Source organism: Lepidothrix coronata, unplaced genomic scaffold, assembly GCF_001604755.1.
Source record: "Lepidothrix coronata isolate B3197 unplaced genomic scaffold, Lepidothrix_coronata-1.0 Scaffold112, whole genome shotgun sequence".
Taxonomy (NCBI): Eukaryota; Metazoa; Chordata; class Aves; order Passeriformes; family Pipridae; genus Lepidothrix; species Lepidothrix coronata.
Genome location: NW_016690292.1, coordinates 997,572 through 1,020,099, shown reverse-complemented (window position 1 = coordinate 1,020,099; position 22,528 = coordinate 997,572). Strand labels below are relative to the sequence as shown.

The following is a 22,528-nucleotide window of genomic DNA, read 5'->3' as shown; positions in this document are numbered from 1 at the left end:
ACTTTATCTGTCGTGCTTATTTGGCTGTACAGGAAATTTCATTTGGGACCTTTAGCATTTTACTTTTGTGGGGTATTTGCCATAAAGTGTAGCCAAAAAAGAGCAATGTTTAAATATTTTTAGCTGGGGTATATTGTGGTTAGGTTTTCTACCAAGTATTAATGTGGTAAAACTGAATGTTTGTAACTCTGTCTTTCTAGTTTGATCACTCTTCAGATTTAAAAAGTACTTCTAATAATCTGTCAGGAAGATGTCACGGGGCTCAAAGCTTCAGAAACCTTGGCTACCATTATTATCTTTTAAAATAAAGAATGTTATAGCAAACTTTGAGATTTAAAGCTAAAAGTTTTTACTTTCTAGAAATACAGTTTTATATGTATTTCTATAAATAGATTTCAAACAAGCAATTCCATTTTAATGCTTGTGTCCTTTATAAAGGCTTTGAAATCTACTAATGAAAACTGCTATTTCTGATGGTTTTTAATTATATTTATTGTTTCTACTTGGTAAAATATTAAAGAAACTGTGTATTTAATACTATGTTTATAAGTAGGGGAGGTTAAATGAATCTATCCCGTAGTCAGTGGAGGGAGGAGCAGGGTAAGAGGCAGGCTTAACCTTTTCTGTCTGCAGACTGTAAAGCTCATCAGCTGTGTAAGCAGAGATTGCTAGTGGGGAGGATTTCCAATATGTAAAGGTTACTTACTGATAAGTATTTAGATTCATTAGGAAATCTAAAGCAAGGAACATGAACAAACATGCTTGACTTCAGGACTTTAAGTGTAAAGTATCTGAATTCTAAACAAAACTGAAGCGTCCTTCAGATTTCCATTCTTCTCAGTTTTATGTTTAAATATGGTAAAGAGAAACTTTTTTCGGCCCTCAGTCAAAAATCAGAGTTACAGGTGTAAGAGTAGAGTGGCATTAGTTTGTATTCTAACACATAAGAACACTTTGTAATACCAATATTTGTAAGTTAACTTTTACTTTATTTCTAGTGAAGGACATCTCATCGTGTATAGTTCAATGAAGTAGGTGTCAGAACCTCTGCTCTGTGTTTCTGTAGAAGTCTGTTTGCAGCTTTTGGAAAAGCAGCTACCTTGAGGCATTTTCTGTGCTCTCTGTGTGTACAAATGTGTGTTGGCTGCTACCCCTGCAAAAGCAGGACAGTTCACAGAGCTGAGCACAGAGCTGGGCATCAGCGTCCTCAGCTGCAGTCCTGAGGGATGTGCTGTGGACATGTCACTTTAACCTCTTCGTGCCTCAGTTTCCCCACTGCTAAAATTAGAATAAAGCCATTTTGCAGTGCTGCTTTCAGGCTTAAGTAGTTGTTGTTCTAAACCACTGTCACTGCTAAGTGTTGTTTTCTAGTTTAATGGTTTGTGTAATTCATATTTTCACAGTTGGGTATTTCTGTTATTGCCACAGCTGTGGTATGACCATGGCTCCCAAACTGTGAAGGCTGTGATACAAATGGTCCATGTCTGTTACTGGTGCCATTATCAATTTGTTGTTTTTACTCAATTAAATGTTTTATATTAGAGATTGACAGTGGTGCATATTCCAGAAAGCCTGGAAATCGCTACAAAGAAGGATTTGGATAATTCCAGATTGGAAGGTTTTTGTAGTGGAAAAATAACATTTAATAGATATTAAATTGAATGAAAAATACATTTTGATTTGGATGGTAATGGAAAGCATGACTTTTGACCACTTAGTTTATTGCATTTATTGAGAAGGTATAACTTGTATTTTGGAAGTATCTTTTTTTTTTTTAATTGAAACAAAAAATGTGATATTGACCCTGATTTTTGTTTTTTCTACTGTGGTACCTTGTCAGAATCTCCTCTCCTTTGTACTCCCACTGCCGAGGAAATGATGTTCATCAGCACATGTTCTCTCCTACATCTGCTCCAGGTCTGCAGCATCTTAAATTCCCATTTAGTGCTGACTGTGCACTTGTTACTTCTCCTCTAGTATTTTACCTGAACTCACAACCCCAGAGCAATCCATCTAGTCCCTGCTACAGCCATCCTTTTCAGTGGAGGTAAGGAAAGGTGTCAACTAGGAATTGCTAATGGTTTGATGTTGGCATAACCATCTATGAACTTAACAGCTTTATAGTTCAGGAGAATAACATCTAACAGAAGGGAACAGCCTTATAGTCATAACTTACTTACAACCATTTAGTGTTCAAAGTTCATGTTGCTTATGGGTACAAGTTCTTTTTAGTTCATGTGTAGTTTAAGGCCCTATGTAGGGAAGAAGGTAAAATGGATAAAGGAGCAGAAACCTGTCTGCTGGTGTGTGCATGCAAATTGCTTGTGGTTAGCTTCTGAATATGTGTGCAACTTGTACCATGCATCAGTGGAGCCCTCACAAGCATGGCTGATGTCAAGAAAACGAATATAAAAGTAAAACAGCCAAGAGTGAGGTCCTTAAAAATACCTGTCTAGAAGAGTGGGTCTGTGCTAAAGGACTGCATCCAGTTCTATTCACTGGAAATCCACACTGCTGTCTTACAGAGGCTGGCAGGATGAAGTCTCCAAATGATAATGAGTAAAATCAAGCCTGTTGTTAGCAGGTTTAAACGTGGGGTACTAGAGTCTGTAAACCAAAACCAGCCCAAACCAGCCCAGTTTGTATTAAAGCATTGGAGAGGTTGACTGATGTATTTTTCCTTCAGGATTAGCTCTTGCTCCTTGTTGTGCTCCTATGGGACATGCATGGCCACCAGCAGCCCCAGTGGAAACCTTCAGCTTCTTCACTAAGAGGAAACTTTACCTAGTGAGATACTCCCAGGCAAAGGCTAACACAAGCTGGAGATCTTTGTGTGTGTGGTTATGAAACTGGAGCTCATTGTGGTACCTACTTAAAACTTGAGCCAGCATAGCATCAGAGGGCTGGTTTTGAAGTTCACATGCTGCAGGGTGGATGTAGCTGGTCAAATTTCAGTTACTCATCAGGTGGTAATGCAATAGCCCCTGAATCTAGACTGTTATTTCAGAGGGAGATTGCTCCTGCTGGCCAGATCTGGTGGGAGTAACCAGAAAATGCGAAGTTGAATTATTTTAGGCACCTGCCCCTCTAATGCAGAGTGATGAATAGTACATCAGGTTGTCAACAAAGGAAGGGGATGTTGCCCGTGTCTGTCCTCACTGTGCAGGGCCATGGAGGGGGCTTGCCCAGCAGGCTGCTGCTCTCCCTGCAGGTTGGGCAGCAATTGGTGACAATTCTTAATAAGGTGCTCATTTTGGCAGCACTGGCGGTGAAGTGGAGGGCAGCAACTACAGAGCAGTCTCCTGACATTTCAGTGTCATTGTCATCAATCTAATTTTAAATGAATTTTTATTATTTAAAGGCTGGTGTTGGGTAATGTTCCTTTAAACAAGGGTGATTAAATACGATTAAATGCTTTTTAGCCTTGGGGCTAATTAACAGACTGATAAGTGGCAATTAAATATCAAAATTAGATTATTGTTGTAGTCAGTTGAGAACTGATCTTTTTGGAGATGAGATCTGATGATTATTGATTATTTTCAAAAGGCCTTTTTGGTACTTACTGCTTTTTTTCCTCTGAGAAACCTTCGAATTTCAGGCTTCTGACACGGGTCAGTGAATAATTTTCTCTTTAGGAGCAGTTCATATAAAAGTCTCATCATCAAGTTTTATTCCACTGTTACTATGGACTCTCCTTGATAATAATATTTTTCGCATATGGGGACCTTCCAGCCATCTGCTCTTTAAATACTGAATGGTTGATGACTGAAAGATATGTTGTTCTGTGTAAGAGCTTGGGTCTGCCATAATAACTTTTTATTTTCGTCGTTGTTGCTTTCACCTGTGCAGCCCTTGATCCTGTTTTTATCCAGTCTTTCTTTGTTGTAGTTTTGTTTACTTGGTTACGGTACCAGTGATGGCCATTCCTGCTTGCTTAGAGCAAAGGTTCTTCTTGGCAACTTAGTACTGTCATTGATCTACTCAGCTTAGCACCCTCAGTTAGCCAGGCAGAGCTTCATTTCCATGGCTATGCAAGGAACTGCTGAAAAATGTAGCAAGTAAAAGGCCTTGATGTTAAATCTTCCTCACTTTTTACCTTTGGTATGTTGCTTTTGCAAGAATTTGCACAGGTTTTCCCTTCTTTTCTATATTTCACGGTGTCATTGGTATTTTTACGTCGACAAATGATGCATCTGACGTCCAGACAGGTGGCATGGAAGTTCATGTCTTCTGAAAGAATTAATCTAATTGAGATTGAAAATATTTTATACGTAACCTTTGAACAAATGAAAATAATGTAAACCTTTCGAAAGAGTAAAAGGAAATGTGAAATGGCTTGATTACAATACAAGCAAATTGATAACAGGTGGAATAAGACTGCAATAGTTGATGGAACTGTGGGTTGGAATTAAGGTCATGTAACTTTAGGAAGAAAATAGAATGATGTTCAAAATTAAACAATACTGAGTCTCATCTTTGGGATCTGGCTTGCACTCTTCTGGGGGTAGCAGGGAAGTCAAATTACTGAAGAAAAAAAATGAGGCCATGTTTCACAGCTGGTCCTCTTTATGAGTTGGCAAATCTTTATGCACCCATATTTGTACTTTAATTTAATCAAAATACGAATTTACAGCATCTTTTGATCTCAAGTTGCTTAAAATATGTCATGAATTAATTGTTCTAACTTGGAAGTGATGAACTCTGAGATTAAAGGAGGGTGAATTTCCCCCATTTCAGAAAATGTTACACACTCTGTAACACTGTCAGCAGATATAAGACAGTTTCAGTAATTCTAGAAACAGTTTGTTTGTGATAAGAAGGATGAAAGTGTTCAGGTGCCGTATTTCTGGCATCTGTGGGTGCTGTAGGTTAGCTGAAGTCTCAGTGGAAATTTGCTTTATCCTAAGAAATCAATGGAAGAGTTGGCTTCAGCTGGATTTTTCAAGGGGTATTTTCTCCTGCTATTTTGATTCCATGAATTCATGCCAGTTGTGGAACATGTTCCTATAGAGATATATGGTAGAGATTATTTTTATAGGAATGTTTTCCCTTGGAAGTTCTAGCTTTAATAGAGTCTCTTGATAATAGCTATTAATTTTTTTATAGCTTTGCAGAATACTTTAATAGAATTTTTTCCTAGCCTGTACAAAATCTGGTCACTATTTCTGGGAGTGATGGTGATCAGACCCTTGCTGTCTTATTTAAGTAAAACAAAATGAGAAACCTAATGTTGCTCTGAAATACTCAGTGTTTGAGCGCAGTACATAATTACTTGATCAGTGTGTAATTACAATGTTATGAGTTTTATATAATTAGGATTTTATGGACATCTGTGATATAATTTAAGAATATATTAATTTATTTACATAAAAAGCCTATTCTAGGAAACAAGCTTTTAATCAATAACTGTGGTAAGTAACAAGAATATATCGTGCATAGGCATTCACCAAATGTACTGGGAGGGTTGCCTGCCTTTATTTAAAGCCTTTTTTTACCCAAGCTGTTGCAGTGGGTAAGGGGAGACCTATATTGAGAGCTATGGGTGTGTGAGTGAGGTTGGGTGGGGAGTGTCCTGGATGAGTCTGCTCCACTGCAGTAAATCAGGTGGGCTTCAGCAAACCTTCACCAAAGGGTGGGGATGGAGACATCCACTTCCTTGGACTGAGTGTCCTTTTAGACCGTGGCTCTTTATCTTGTGTATCAGGATTGCTGGTGTGTCTCCAGGAGAGAGCCTTGTAACTCCAGTCCTTCTGCTTCGAGGCAGGTGCAGAAATCCCTTCCATAGTGTAAGGATGTATCCCTTGGCACACTCATCCCCAGATCACCTGCGGTTTGGGTTTTGAAGACTGCATATATTTTACAACTGTGGGGCAGCACCTGTAAACAGGAGAAGTTCCATATTTTTAAGGAAGATCAAAAACATTTCAGAATTCAGACTTGATGAGGTTCTTTATTTTTATTTAGAAATATCTCAAGGCTTCTCAAAAGTTGGTGAGGGTCTCCTATCTCTCTACTTAAATGTCTTTTAGTTTAAAGTCACTTGATATGATACAGGTTTTAAGAGGTTTTTTGAGTTAGAAATTCCTATTTGACAAATGTCAGGATTAATGAAGACGCCTACATTCAGCTTGAATGACATTTGGAAATTGTTTTGGGTTTGCAGCAAGTGTTATCCTCCTGTTTTAGCGCTTGATTTGGTACAGGTTCAGCTTTCCTGAAGGTGCTAAATAATTGGTCAGAGTTGACTGCAAGACAGCATAATGTCACTTTTGGAAACAATGTAGATCAGCAATTCAGGAATAATGAGTAACAGAACAACTTTGTGGATATATCATTATGCGAACCGTGAAATGATGAATTTTGAGTAGGTAAGCTTTTGGCAACTGAATTCTAATCTGCATCTCACATTGAATGAATGAATTTCCTACAGTTCATTTATTTTTTAATGGAAATTTTTCTCTTTATTCCTTTTCTTTTGTACTGGTTATTAGTCTCGGGGATCATTTTTCCCATCTAGGAGACCACGGGGGATGGACACAGGTGATACCTAAAACGTGACAGGCTCAGATAACTTCCTGTCTGTCTTAGGCTGATTGGAAACTGTTTGTTAACTGTCACATGGTTGGGAATATTGAGGCATGGTGACCTGAATGGTGTGATTTTTTTATGTGAAGGCATTACCTAAATGCAAAAATCTCGGTGTCCTGCCTGGAGCTGCAGTAGCAGAAGAGTTAAACCCTGGGGTTTGGAGCTCGAGGTGTGAATTCTTGTCTCAGTCCAGGCTCACAATTTGGCTGCCCTCCATGGGACCACTTGTAAATCATAACCTGGTCGTTTGACCTGGGAAATTGGAGGCTCCCAGAGGAGAGTGTGTGCTTGTGACTTCAGAAGTTGGAGGGCTTTACTGTTTGTCAGCCATTTCACCTATAAACCATATATGGTTATGGTTCATAGCTGGTTTTTCTATGTAATTGTGTTTGAAGGCTGTGATCTGCTGCTACACCTGCTAAGAGCTGACTTGCTATAGCTGCAGTACTAAGAGTTTGGCATGGCTGGGACAAGTTAGCAACTTCTGGTGAGGAATGAAAATCTCAGAAGGTTCTTAACAGACGGTAGAAAATACTGAAGCCTTTTTTTTTCTGTCTTGATTCTCAAATAACAGTGATTTCCTCAAACAACAGTATTGTGCTCAGTTCTGTATAAAATTTTTCCTGCCCTCAAAGGCCTTTTGATCTTGAGTACAGATACAGAAACAACCCGAGCGCTGAAACATTCCTGGCAAGGGAATAATTCTGAGAAAGAAATATATATTCTTAACCAGGCAGTCATGTGTTTGTTATTGTTGATAGACAGTGCCATGCATTTTCCAAAATTTGTTTTTAATCGGCCTATGAGGCAACCAGGTGCTATTTTTAGTTCTGACTTGGAAAAATGGTGAGTGTGCAAACAGGCCTGTTAATGTCCTGTTCTGAAGCACTAATAGTAGAGACGTACTGATAGCGAGCTTAAGGAACGTTTAGAGTGTAAAGAAGGAAAGAAGATTTCAGGGTAACTTTTTACCAGTTTGGGAACTGGTGTCCCATTTCAGCTGTGTCTCGCTCTCCTGAGCTATGGTGAACTTTTGTCTCAAATTTAAGCTCTTGTTTGAATGCAGCAGAGCTTTATCCTCTGTAATGGACCCATTCATGCTCTCTTTTCTCCAGGCTGTATCTGTGCTCCCCCTTTTTTCGAAATCTCTCTGTTCCTGTTTTTGTTCATTTGTCTCAAATATGCTTCTTCTAGTCCTCCAAGTTCTCTCTTACCCTCATTTATCTCCTGAAATTTTGCTGCTTTGGCTAGTGGTTATTATTCTGTCATTCAATGCCTTGTGTGGTACTTGAGAGCATAATCTTCTAACCTAGTTTACATTACACTGTCATTATGAATTATTAATGTTCTAAAATAAAATCTTCAAACAGTAATCTTTGCTGTGGTGAAAGAGCTCTGTGTGCTTTTGTTTCCTTCCTGTTCTCCCTGTCCTTTCCTTTCTTTAGACCTTTAGGTCTTTAGAGCAGGGATGTTATTGATCCAGCCGTCTGGTAAAGACTTGCTGTGCACCGAGTCGCATTGTCACATCTCTGGGCTGAGATGGGCATTTATTTATATAAATACTAAAAAAAAAAAAAAAAAAGTTTTGGAAGTAATTCTTTTGATTCTGATCTAAGACCTGCTGCACGAGTAGAAGTGATAATGTATGTTTGGGTTACAGCTTGCCTGAAAAGGTGAATACTATTTTTTGTACTCTCTATTATATTTCATTTTTTGTTCCTGTGATTCTCAGTTTTATTTGCGAACAGATGAGAAAGGCGAAATAGCAGAACAGGTCAAGCTATAATTCTCAGCAAAATTTTAGGGCAAAATTTTCCACTGAAAGAAATCTGGTAAAAATCCCCATCAGCTTTCCTCCACGCTTCATTTAAATGCAACCGTTCGTCCATTCCGCTTCCGAGAAACTGGAAGATTTCAAAATCATTAAACGTCCAATTTTCCAAGTGAATCAACACACAAATATTGACCAGAAGTGTTCCTTTTAGGTCACGAGTGTCTGCCTTGCCCTTGCAGAGAACTTGCAGCTAATTTGAGCCAAATGGAGTGGATTACGGCTGCGTTTGTCTTTGGCACGGAGGAACAGCCCACGGGGACGTGTTCCAGCCTGTGCCCCGCGGCCGGGCGCGCGCAGCCTCCGCTCGTGGCAACATGGATCAGAAACCTGTGACCTGTCGCTTCTGCAGCCTTCCCCTTCTTATTAAGGACAGGGGCAGCTGCAGCCCACGCCGCAGAGCGCCGCGGTCGGTGGTTTACGTAGTGTTGTTGTAAGTGGTCGCTAACGTGAAAATATTTGTTAATTTTGCGGGTTTCCTCTGCAGAAAGCGCGTTCCCCGGGCACGCAGGTGTTGCTCGTTGGCACGCGTGACCCGTGCGCTCTCAGCCCGGGTGTTGGTTTAGGAGTTTGTTTAGAAGGCAAGCTGGAAATACGATTTGCTTTTCTTACGGGCTGCGTTTTGATGGGTAGCGCAGAAGCCTAAATTTGGTTTTGTTAGAAAATATTAACACCCCCCCCAAATTTTTACTTAACTTTTGATTTTGTTTCCCCCCCCCCAATCTGCAAGATCTGTGAAATGCTACATCTGCTAGTCAAAATTTGGAAGAAAAGAAAGTGAATATAAGATGAATATTCCTATTTATCAGTTTTTTCTTTATATCTGAGATATAAAGGCGAGGTGGGCTATGAAAGTAATTTATTTTAAAAACAAGCAATTTTGTTATATATTTTTGTTTCTAGCTATATTATTTAGATTTATCTGTGCCATTTTTAATGTTACAGTAGAGTGTAGTAAGATTGCCGACTGTTAAATTATGTCTTTTAGTATTTCAACAGAATGTTTCTCTGGAGACTGCAGAAATCATTCAGAATTCCATATCTGCCCATTCTGTACTTTATTTCAAAGCTGAGAATTCAATTGGAGTAAATTTATCTTGATTTATTAAATCCTCTTCTGTCTTCCGGATCTCTAACATTTATATCTCCACTTATATGTAGGTAGACATATATGTTAGAAGTCATAAATAAAATAAATAACTTTGTTAGAAGACCTTCCTAAATACTATGTGTGCTTTAGGAAACCTTACTTTTGTAATACATCACCTTTGTGGGTTTCTCAGAATTACTGTAAAAGAGTTGATAGAGATGTATCAATCTGTAATTATTTAAAAATCCATGTTTTGGGTTTGTTCTCATGTTCAGTCTATTTTTATGTTATGTATTTTTCTGAGGCTCACAACCTGGAGCAGTTTGTTTGCCTGATGGTTGATGATACATTATCATGGCTTTCCCAGACTTAAAAAGCCAAGCTTTTGCTGTGAAGATTTGTAGTATTCCAAAGAAATAGCTAAAATAGGGGCCAATTCCTGTTCAAAATTCATGGCTAAATTAGGATGCAATTCTGCCTTTAAAACTAGATAAACTGTTCATCTTTTTTTGTGTGTGTCTACCAGCACTCATGATGTTTCCCAAGCATGGTTTTGATTTCTCATGTCTCTTCTGTACCATGGCTTATTTTGTAAAGTCTATTCTTATCCCGTGCTCTAACTTCATTAAGAATTTATGCTTGAAAATGTAAAATTCATCCTCTTCGTCTGTTCATTACATTAGCATTCCCCTTGCTCCCAGAATAACTCTTCTTAGCCAACATCCTACAAAATAAGCTTTTTGTCTCAGAAAAGCCATGGTAAATGCAAGGGCTTTACAATATCCTTAACATTTCAGCTGAGTCTAAGTGTATTAACCAGGGAACGAGGAAACAAGCCGTGGAGTGGAACGTCCTGCACCGGATATTTGGGTTGGAGCAAACAACCTGAATTATACTGAGAGACAAATCAGATGCCAGAGCTTGTTTTAGAGTTCAGGCTTGATTTGGTCTTCTGGGTAATACACTGTGAAGCAGGTGACAGCACTCCCTTCTGCTGCTTACCACGTGTGCCCAAGCCTGGGGCCACCATGGTGATCCTTGGCACAGTCCCTGCATAGGCTGCTGTTGGGGGTTTGTGGTCTTGCACAGACGAGGGGAGCCCCTTTTTTTGCTTTTGCAAGCTGGTAGTTGTGATCTGAGTAACTCAAAGCCCTCTAATTCACCCCCTGAAATACAGCTCGGTTCCCTTTCTTTGTTGTTTGCTTTGTTCATTTAACCTGAATTAGTTGTGTGTTGTCTTGGTTTAGTTTTAAACATCCACTGGTAGTTCTTCTTCAGTCCTCACTCCCTGCAAAGACACAAAGTCTGCTGACTGCCTTTGCTGCTGCTTTTACCCTTAATTTGTCCTTCAAGCTATGCACTGTAGTTTTCCTGTAAAACGGTGGGGGGGAATAAACCTGCTTTTTCAAATCTGCTTTGCTGCCAGTCTTGTTGGAATGGTTATGGACCATGTCTGTCAAGGACTGTGTGTTACAGCTCTTTGGGGTTTACACAGACCCCATGTTACAGGAGAATTAATATTGGCCTGGTTGTGTTACTCCAGTGCCAGGAGCCAGAGGTGGAAGAATTCTGGAAAGAGCTGAAGCTGCTGAAGTGCTGTCCTTGTTCATGGAGAGGCTGCTGCAGGTTGGAGTGGCAGGAGAAGAGATTAGGTTATCTTCCTGTTTGCAAATGCAGTTGCACAGTGAATTCATTAACACTGGATTGCAGGTTGGAAAGGAAGTTTTAAGTGCACTGGGATAAATAATACATGGCAAAGATGAGGAAATGCTACGGTGGCAAGAGGGGGCTCAATCTGTGTTTTCCTTTGGATAATTTTTTGCCAGTGAAGAGGAGGGAAAACCTTTGGATGAGGTTGTTGAGGTTATGGCAGCACTCTGATGCCGTGTTTCTCACAAGTGCTACCGAGTGTCCTCAGCAACATTTTGGATGAAACGTTAGAAGACTTCTGTGTAAACGTGAAGTGACATTTTCAGATCTCATGTTCAGTATTGTTATTTTTCAAATAACATTTCTCATTTTCATGGCGTTTTAATCACATATGGAGGTTACATTTGATTAAATCGGACAACTGACATTTGAATTGCACATGAAGAAGGCAGGGCTAGGGAAAGAGTGCAAGTTCTAGTAACTTATTTAAAGAGGATAATTGACCTTTCCATGGCGTCTGAGCCCAATTGTCAATTTTGTGAGCTTGAAATAATGTTAAGCTTATGTTATATTGGAATTGCCAAACATCTTACTAATGTTTCTTGGAATGAATAGTGTTGCATGGAATATTAGCATGCTAAGAAGTGATATTTTTGTAAATAGAAATACAAAGAAAGAATCTTTCTTATTAAGTATTCATGGGATTTGAGACCCAATTTTAGTACTGCTCACTTCTTATCACTGTTTAGTAGTGCTTTCACTTAGAAAATACTAATTTGTGATGAGAGAGCTGTAGTTGGCATCCTGTGTATCTGAGTGAGTACGACTTTGTGACAGAGTTGTTTTACACTGAAATCAGAGCAGTTGCTTATGCTTAACTGTGCAGTGATACTGTAGTGCATTAGATACCATTTCAGGCTGCCTGCTAGGATGGCAACCCCTGTTAGTTCAGTAACTGTGCCCAATTAAAGTTACATGAGAAGCTGGCAGCTCTTGTGCAGGTGTTGGGGTGTGCAGTGCCTGACAGCTACTTCAGCAAATGTTTCTGATCCTTTGAGTGGTAAACTAGTGCAGTCACTAGGATGTTCCCTACATAGGAAATTCACAGCAGAGGGAAGTTTGGTTGTTCTTCACCCCAAAAAACATTGGCCACCAGCTCTTAGTTTAATCTTATATGAATATGTCTTTGGGAGACCTTTTATACAGGGCCATTGAAATCTGAATGAGCCACTGTAGTAAAAGAGCATGGCTCTTTAGTTCGGGGGGGGATGATGTGTGGCTTGGTGATTTCTGCCCAAAAAGGAAGAAATCTATGATTATATAACCTGGAAAATAATGATAGAAAAGTGAACCTTAAAGATACATTCAACTTAATGTTTTCTGTCAGACTGTTACTTCCATGTCCTGTGATTGCAGACGGCTCAAAGACAGTCTGTTCTTCATTTGCGTAGGTCAGTGTTCAAATAATAATGATGCCCCAAATAGCTCAACACACATCTCCCACGTAATTTTTTTTTTAAAGGAACCTTCCTTTTTTTTTTTTTTTTTTTTTTTTTTTTTTTGGGGAAGCCGAAAGGAAGAACTTTTCTCCTTTCTTTTTATTGAAAGAACAAAGTTTCCTGCTGGAGTTTTTACACCTTTTCACTGTATAGTAGGTGATACAGGGCAGGTATCTCTTCACCTGTGTTAACTTAGGCTTACTTATAGTAGAATAATTTTCTGTGCTTGTTGGGCATACAATTTAAAGTTTAAAATAAAATCAGTATGCTTTTTATAGAATGTGTCTTCTTTTTTGTGACTTTCCAAACAATTTAGTTTTGCTAGCAAAATTGTTTTGATTTCTGGATATTTCTAATAAGTAATCTGTAGCTTTGAGGTTAATGACTATTTAAAAAAGTTAAGTCTGAAAGTATCATGGTTATTTAGGAATAGGTAGGTTTTTCCCAATTAGTATTTTAACTGGTTTCCATTATAAGCTTTCATTTACCATAATGTGACTCATGAAAGTCATCTTCACTTGAAAACTACTGGACTACTACATGGTTCATCCTGTTTGAAGTATTTAAAAATATAGTCAATATTTTGGAGACTTTACATGATATCTGGTCAACTTAAAATGTAGTCAGTCATGAGTTTTGACCTTTGGGATATTCTTTTTCAAAATTACCTCATTGATCTGCTTGGTACTACTTCAGACTTTTCAGGGAGTTCAGCTTACTTTTAAAATGACAGATTTTATTTAAAAGAAGATGGTCTTATACCTAGGGAATTTATTTAATGATGAATGTGGCTGCTATGAAAAAAGTCCAGAAAGCAATGAGTTTCATGTGGACTGTTTGCCTAATTGCATTCTCATTTAATGTCAGGCTTAATTAATGTCCTACTTTGATAATGGTAAAGATGAGAAATCGGGGAAGTCATTGACATTGACTATTTATAACTGTCCAGTGGATGTGGTGTCATTAGGAGGGCCCTGGAAACTGTACATTTGGCTGACAGAGAAATACTCCATCATCACAGGAGCTGCCGGAATGTTCTGCAGGTGGTCTCTTCTGAGGACAAGTTGGGCATGAAGTGGAGAAGGTGCATTAGGAAGACTGATGGACACTAAATATCCTGAAAGACGAGTGGAAGAATTTTATAAGAGAAGAGGTTTCTTCAGTCTTGGAATACCTCAGGGTCTGGAATTCACAAAGACATATTAATATGTCTTAATGTTATTATGAGTTAAATAAAATAGAAGACTCATCTCATAACCTATTTGTGTGAGCGTGCTGTTGACATGCTTTTTCATATGCAGGAGGATATATTTTTGAATTACTGAGAAGTCTCTGGTCCAAATTTTGCAAAATGTTTTGCTTATTGTGCAGAGACAGTAATATAGTTCCTTCGAAGGATTTCATTTGTCGTTGTAGATGTGAGAAAATCCTTATGCTTCGTACATTTGTTACAACTAAAGAGAAGTCTGCAAATGTTGACACTGTCATATTACTTTAAAAGCTTTTTGACAGTTTCATTGTGTTCTTCTGTTTTTCTAGCAAAAACACTGCATCTCTAAATGTGGCATCTTCGCATTTTTTTGGGGTACTCTGAACTTCTCTGGACTTAAAATTTGGGGATGGTCCCAAGATGAGCACTTTGCAGGTGCTGATTTGCAAGATCGGAGTTCATTACTGGCATATGGAACGGGCATTTTGAAAAGCAGGACTATAAAGTGTTAAAAAATTTCTGCTGCTTTTGACCCAGTGTTATATAATTCCCAAAGTGCTTTTTGCAGTTCTTGGGTAAAAGCTCTGCAGAATGGTGTTAAATGGGGAGTTGGGCGGACAGATGGGTTTCTGGGGATAGCAAACACCCCATTCCCTTCCCTGCTGGGGGTGCCCTGTGTTCCCCAGGAACAGCAGAGGACGGAGAGGGTTTGGCTGGATTAATGTTGCTGTGGGACTGTCAGTCACTGATGCCCATGAAGTGTTCTCCTAAAATGGCTTCTCCTTTTTATGTCCTTCCTCCAAGAGATGTGAAAGTGCTGCTGCTGCTGAGTACGGTGATACTATGAGTGATACGCCTTCCACTACTGAGTTTTCAATCACTTTTGAAAAAAGCATGATGAATACAGATTTAGGGGCTTTAGCTGATTGTGATCTTATTTGTTAACCATAAACAGTCAAGAATTTATTTTTGTTGTGATGGGTTTATTTTGTTAGTTAACTGACCACTTTTTTTCCACCATTATTGCCTGGCAATTTCAATTCATGTTTTAGCTGACAGAGTAAAATTTTCATACCTTTTCAAAACCAGAGTTTATTGGAATTGGAAGGTCACATAATATCCTGAATATAATTCCAAAATGCTAGTCTTCAGTTTCTACTTGATTGGCATATGTTATTATGTGCACACAAAAATGAATGCGTTTATTCTTTCACATCAGTGGTAGACAGTGGCACAGTTTGGTTCAGTTGTACTCTAAATTAACTTTGTGAAATCAAACCCACTGTATGACTTAGATTAATTTCATAAAAATGTTTAAAAGCACTAGAAGAGATGAGCAGAGATTCCAGAAATCCCATTTCCCTGTTTTGAAGCCCAGATGGAAGGGCATCCTTTGCTCCATCAGATACTGCGATTCCTGATAAACGTATCTATTAAAAATGTGCCATTATTTAATGGAAAATTATGAAGACCATCTAATTCCTCTGTGTGATTCCGTGGAAAGCTAGAGCGAGCCTACTGGGATTTCTTTCTCCCAGACATTTTTCTGTGCATGTTTTAAGGGCTGTATTGTGCATGGAAGGCCGCGCCAGCTGTTGATTGTCATCTTTCTCATGTTTGTGATAAAAAGCCACTCAAGAAGGCTGAAATATGAGAACATCATTAGCTTTCCTACTGGCAGAAGTGCTTAAAAAAGCCACAATAGAAAGAAAATGGATTGCATATTGAAATTTAAAAAGGGGGGGAAAAAAGGGAGCTCCAGCGAGGTTTTGTTTAGACCCCGGAAAAAGCAAAAACATGGCAAGAGGCTTCTACAGGCACAAAGGGGAACGGTGAACTTGTAGCTGATGTGCAAGGGGGGTGTGTGGGAAACCTCTGATGTGCATCACAAAAGTGCCACTTGCATCACTTGCATTTTTTTGTCAGAATTCAGCTGGTTGAGTTGTATTGTGGGCACCAGGTGCTACGTAGGAGTTTGTGTTTACTGTGACTGACGTGGTTGTGGTGCGGCTGATTTCAGGAGGGGAATGGATTTCTGTTTTTAAACTGATCTTAGGAGGCATTGGACTCTTTTTCTTTTTTAATTAAAAATCAGCTTGGGTTACTAAAGATAAAATATGGGATTTGTTTAAAGATGGAAGATTAATTAAAAAAATAAGGAAAATGTCCCTGATGTGCCTCGTGTAGTTAGGAAACAGAAGGGCCACCATGTCAGAATAAAAACACAAACTAGGCAGTCAGTGGTGCTCTCTGTGCAGACACAGCCTTAAAAACCCCTCTGTTATTCAGGATCGCAAACAGCACCCAGTTATGGTTTTGAAAATATCAAAAATATTTTGATTGTAATTAGATGAACACAGAGAGATATATATAAAGCACATATGCTGTGTAGTCATCAAACTCCAGGTTTAAAGTGTGCACATTACGAAGAGAATAAATATCTCATTTTGCACTGCCTCCTAAGGTGGAGGGAGGGAGGCAGGGATGGAGCCGGGAGAAAACAGAGGCAGTGGAAACAGCAGCAATATGTACGCTTGCCTGCCTGTCTCACATTAATGGAACAGCTTGCAAGGTCTACAGGGAATTTGCATTGGCTCTGTCACTGGTATTATTTAGTTCCTTATTTATTGCTAGTGGCTTGATTGTGCTGTATTTTCCCAGCAATGAAAGCTTTTAAAGATCATGTCTGACTCCTTTTGGACAGTGCTGTCCAATTTCTCTCTGCCTGCTACCAGCATGTTGAGGCGATCCAAAAGGTAATCTAAGGATTTTGCGAGTAATTCTTACGATGTTTTTCTAAGCTGCTTGTTTTAATACTGTTTTCTTCTGTTTTAACAGACTGAATCATATTCCTAGTACGTTAGATACGATTTCCTAATTTCTTAACGATTTGTAAATGTGTTCATTGTAAAAATCATACTGTGCAGATCCACTGATCGTTCTTTTTAAAGGTATTTATTTAAATGCATTGTTCCTTCTCACAGTATGTGAATGTGAGAAGGGGTTTGTTTTTGCAAAATGATGGATAGATGCTTACTGGGAGCGAGCTGCTTTATTATTCGAAGTAGCAAAACAGTATTATGATGATATAGGCAGCACTGTGCAGGGCTTGCAAATATTTTGACTTATAGGACTTACAGTCTTTCATGGAGATATGCATAGGCTTAAATTTTAAATAATCTTTAATACATTTAGCGTATTTTTTTCTTGGAGATGTAAATATGTTCATGTAGTAGTTAATAGGATGGGTGTTTGTATTTACACTGCTCTCTGGATTTTGATAAAATCACATTGAAGTGTGTAAACTAATGAATGGTATTGGATCTGATGCGGTACAGGGGTGTCCCTTGAAGGCTGGGAAATATCAACATAATTATTGCTCATCAGGTGCTCTGTGGAGCTTAACGTATGGAGCCTGAAAACTTACTGGTGAGACTGGTAGGCAGTTAATCCTGACTAAAGCAGTATATTCAGATTTATGAATAAATAGTTGTAGCTGGTATCAGAATTTCTCAGCAATTGGTTTGTTCCTACGGTTAATGATATATGTAAGACTCAGAATATAAGATTTGACCTGATTTTTAGGGTGAATTTTGTTCATCAGCTATCAGAAAAGATATTAGTCTTTTTTAGAGAGTTGTAGCTTCTACATAGTAATATTTTGGTGGGCTCTTCATTTCCTGTTGTTATTCCACATCTGTGTTAAATTTTATTCAAGTTGTGTACTGTGCTGACAGCGATTTTTAGAAATTTTAGTGGCAATGATGAAAGATTTTGTAAATAAATGGAGATCTTAGTTGCCACGAAATGCATTAGCAGTGTTATTCTTTTCAAAATTGTCTTTAGCCTGTTTTTTAAAGGAAAAGAGCTCCTTGAGATTCAGGTTGTGTGTTGATCTCTCTGCTCCAAGCAGTAACTTTCACACCCATTGAGCAGTTGCAGCAGTAGTTTGATGGAGGAACAGAAGTGGCAGAGATAAAGCTCAGTATTTTCTTAAAGATTTCTTGATTTTGTCTGAGCAGAGGAAAGGGAGGCAAATTATTGTCCTGTCCCTCCATTTCCAAAGGATAAGGTAGGTTGGACTCGGCTTTCAGGTGCTGCTTGGCCACCAACCAGTGAGCACAGGAGCAGCGTGGGGTAGTGGGACCTGGCTCACTGTGAGAGCCGGGTGGAGGGCAGGAGCTGGTTTGGGGCAGGTGAGAGAGGACACTTGCATAAAAAAAATAACTTGTTTCAGACCTGCAGTTTCTGGATCCATTTATTGCTCCTACTTGGAGAACTTCTGTTTTCTAAAGCTCTAGGTGGTGTCCATTGTGCCCAAAGGTAGTATTTTTTGAAAATTCAACAATAATGATCTTCCGAACAGAGTGGACACCTGCAGTGTTTCTCATAACAAAAATAAACTATCTTTATTTTCCAGTACCTTGTTAATGTGCCATTTTGAATTTAAAATTAGACATCAAAGACCCAAGCAATTTGAGAGATACTAACAAGGTTTCATGTGCAATATTTTGTCAGAAAACTCCTACTCAAAATTTACAATTCCATTTATTTGTTAGTGGTTCAAGTACAAAAAGAAAGAAATTGATCTGTAAATCCGCTGGGCATCTTAATGGAAAAGAGATGACTTCTTATTGATTTAATCACATAAACGAGTATTAGGTATTTCAAAATGATCAAACAGCACTATGAGGAGGCAGAGCAGAGAGCTGCTGCACGAAGTCATGTGGTGGAAATCCTATTTTGCACAGGATGGAAACCGCAGCCTTCAGCCAGCCTTAGAAATGAAATATTTGAGAATGTGTGACAGTTTGCTGGGAATATCACCTTCTGCCGTGCTGGGCTGGCGGCCTGCCAGCTCTTTGCCTGCTGTCTTGCGGGAGATGGGTGGGCAGGTTGGGCTGGTCTTATGAGTATTGTGATAAATCAGCTACTTCAGATAATACTCTGTGGTGTTGTGATTCTTGCCAGAGTGTAGGTCCTGAAACTGTGTGTACCTGTACGGAGTAACTTTGCTCCTGAGAGTATCTGGGCTGTGAGAGTGGTCACTGTTCATGTAAGTGCATTGCAGGGCCATGACCTGGGCGTTTCTGGGCACTAATGTTCTCAGGATCGTGGCATCTGGGCGCTTGGAGTGAAGTACTGTATTACTAAAGGAATAAATATTTTTCTGTTTCTAATTGGCCCCCTTTGAAAGCATAATGTTCACTTAGTACACTCCCTCCTTTTAAAAACGATGATTGCAATTTCAATTTCTTCTGTACCTTGGCAATCTTGGGCGTGTTTAGCACCAGAGAATTTTTTGCTCTGTCAAATATTTAATACCATTTTCGTCTGCTCTGTTTGTAGAACTTCTGTACAATCCTACTGCGTTTGCGATGGCTCGTGTGTTCTTAATTCTGGGCTTCTCCACCTTTGATTTCTCTCAGTTTTAATTTGGTTTCTCATTGCAAGAAAGGGTTACTGGTGGTATTTTGACTCCTGAGCTACGGCACATTTCTCTCTAATGGCTTCTGATATGTACTAAAAAATCCTAAAGGGCTTGACTCCCATATGGCTTTTCCTACATTAGGAGGCAAATGGGAGGGACTCCTCTTTCTCCTCAGTACATTTTGTTGAAATGAGCTCTCTCGTGCAGCTGGTGGGATTCTCGCCGCAGCTAATGGCGCTGTAAAAGTGAACCATCTGCTCCTCCGGTCAAAGTGGCTGGATTGTTTCTTCTTGAACATATTCCCGGAAGGATAGAGAGAGTCAAGAGCAAACTGTAAATACATAAGTTTCTCATGGGAGGGGTGACATAGGCATAAATCAGATTTACCTGTCAAACTGGTTCTGTATAAATATTTATGAGTTTGAACTATAGAGGAAATATGAGAACTCTTCAGTTCAAAGGGCATGTGGGGCTGGTATTCTGATATCAGCTGTACTGAGGCATTGCCTACTGAAATTAGGTTATGGAAAGATAAAGCATAATTCTGTAGTATTTAAATTAAATGTGTCTGGTTTGAAGTCCTTTAGTTTCTTTGCACTTTGGGTGTATCTTGAATTTACTCTTGCAATTTGATAATAACAGTGCTGTAGAATTGTGCAAGTGGGTGTTTGTTGGTCTTGTAAAACTGACTGAGTGCTGATTTCTAGCGTTTCCTCCTTTTTTCTTTTTAATCCTCTCTGGGTGGTACAGGCAGTGACTATGGGTTTTAATAATTTTATTTTGTTTAGTGACTTTCTCTTTGCAAAGTTAAGACGAGGGAGATTCGTGTGTTGAACTGACTTGAAAGGTAATTCTGGAGGATGACAAAGGTGGATTTTTGAGAAGAAGGGCATGTTGGATTTGCTGCCATTGATGCTCTAATTCTCTTTCTTCATCTCCTTTCAGTGAAAGAGCATCAGTAATTTGTTAAAACCACAAGAATTAAGTACCCATAAAATGTAAAGCAATCTTTCAGTAGCAAGACCCCTCTAAAATTGGTGATTCCATGGAAATCATTGTATTTCATTATAAACAGTTCCTTGGTAACTAAGAAAAATACTGTTCATTATTGAAATATTCACAAACAATAAGAGAAACCACCTTTCACTGGGATGTAAACGAGTGAGTAGGAAATAATCAGACGGCCAGGAACCTGTAAATGGTGCATTTGTGGAAACTTTGCTGCTGCCATAACAGGGCCATGTTAGACAATTGAGTCCATACATATCCTTCCAAATGTATTCAGTGTCTCTTTATGCTGATTCATCTAGATTGACATTAAAAGCTGTATGTCAGAAGGATGCCACCTCCTCCATATATATACATTGTCACTTTGAAGAAAAACAATTAGTTTGATGCTAGCAGAATACTTACTTTTTTGTGGTAACATAAAGCTAATGGTAAAAATGTGAGTCTATACTATAATTAACTTTAAAGTGACAGCTGTCACGCCACACATTTCCTTGCTCAAATGAATAACATGAGAAATGTTTCCCTTATGTTGGGAAGGATGTGAAAAACCTGGAAATCTGATGCTTTCGATAATACTTAGCTCAATTTTTTTACCTAGCTCAGCATATTAAATGACCTCCCGACACTCATAATTGGAGAGGAAATTTCATTCAAATTGCTTGTGCTAGTATTTCAGTATGGCTTTAGGACAAAAGCACAGCTTGGGGGAGAAAAAATTTCTACCTTATCTTCTGAAAAACTCTCTATGAGAATAGTCTGTTGGATTGCATGGAAACTTAATGGGTGTTTTGCTCACTAATGGATGAGTTTTGGGGAGCTTCCAATACACTTTCCATTACAGGACATTTGCACTACTTAAATACAATGAAAGAGACTGGTCCAACGACTGGAAGAGAGGTCTTCCTGATATCCCAAAATATTTGTAATGATTTAGGCAATCCACCTGGATTGCTGGTAATTTCTACTTTATTTGGGATTCTGTGGAAATCATGTTTTATACTAATTTTGAATACTGTTGGCTCTTTCCCTGCTAGGCTAAAACCCAAAGAAAGGGTCCTACAGGGTTAACGCCGAAGTTTTAAGCCCTGAAAGCTCTTTGTTCCGATCGAAACTCTCTTGTATGAACATTTGGCTATTGCCCAGGACAAACCAGTTTTTCAAGTCAAAACCTTTGTGGGGAGGAAATGAAGCAACACACAAATTGTGGACGATTTCATGAATTATTTGGATCCTTCACATGAAAGAGACAGCTGAATATAAGATAATTTTACACTGATGTTCTAAGTAAGCTAAATGAAATATTGGGAAAAGAGGCTGGTTTCAGCAGAGGTATGAGAAGGGAGATTCTGAAGTTCACAGAGGACATTTGGATGAGATCAGTGCTACTATGGAAAGTAAGGCAGAAAGAGTACATACTGGCACGTGTTTGGCCTGAAAATGTGCAGTTCTTGTGTTTAATTGAAGTCGACACATTTGGGTTTTGGAATCCTTACAAAGTCTGTGCATCTGCTTATTTCAACTGTTGTTTGTCTCTGACAAGTGCCTTTTAAATCTGAGCACCCATCAGTTTAAAGCTGTGGGATGGCTCTGCCCATGCTGTGACATTAATCTTTGCAGGCCCTTGTTCTTTGAAGAGGTGTGGAGTTGTGGTGAGGAGCAAACTAAGAGACGTGTTCTCTGGTGCACTTGGGATTCCCGTTATTTTACTGGCAGCTGAATGCTGATGTTGACAACGAGCTGTACACCTTAGAGCAAAATGGTTTTTATAAGCAGCAGACCTTATTTAAGATATACAATATATGGTATATCATCTCCTATCCCATACACCTACCTGGAGACAAATGACTTAGCTTTCGGTCTGGTGCTGAACATTTTGGACACCATCTCAGTTACCATATCGAGCAAGCAAATATCAAAGCATTAAGGAAAATGCTTTTGATTTGATTCTACATTTGTAGCTAATTATCAGATAATCCCCGAATAGTTTTTCTCACTCTATAGCCCAGTTATCTTCTTTTTTTTCCTATTATTTTGAGGACTACAGAGTAATACCTAAGTGTTCTTTAGAGGAGATTTTTAGTGCAGATAAAATAATATGCACTTCTGTAGTGAAATGTTATAGTTTATTCCAAGCCTCTTAAAAATTTAGTTTTAAAGACTGTTCTGGCGTGTTTGCTTTTGGTTCTATGTCACCTGAAGATGGAAGGGTCCAGAGAAC

At 38.9% G+C, this 22,528-nt stretch overlaps 1 protein-coding gene across 9 annotated transcripts in view; it reads left to right on the top strand.

The window, feature by feature from the left end:
* Positions 1 to 22,528, top strand: part of MAST2 (microtubule associated serine/threonine kinase 2) — a 192,297-nt gene that overhangs the window by 89,883 nt on the left and 79,886 nt on the right. For 3 of the 9 annotated variants that reach the window (XM_017824614.1, XM_017824609.1, XM_017824608.1), the window contains one exon: positions 1,841 to 2,047. The exons of 5 other annotated variants lie outside the window; for them this stretch is intronic. In XM_017824614.1, coding sequence (XP_017680103.1) covers positions 1,841 to 2,047 — 207 coding nt within the window. Of the gene's footprint in view, positions 1 to 1,840; positions 2,048 to 16,347; positions 16,625 to 22,528 lie in introns of those variants that run through there. One more of the 9 variants, XM_017824611.1, reaches the window with a different exon arrangement.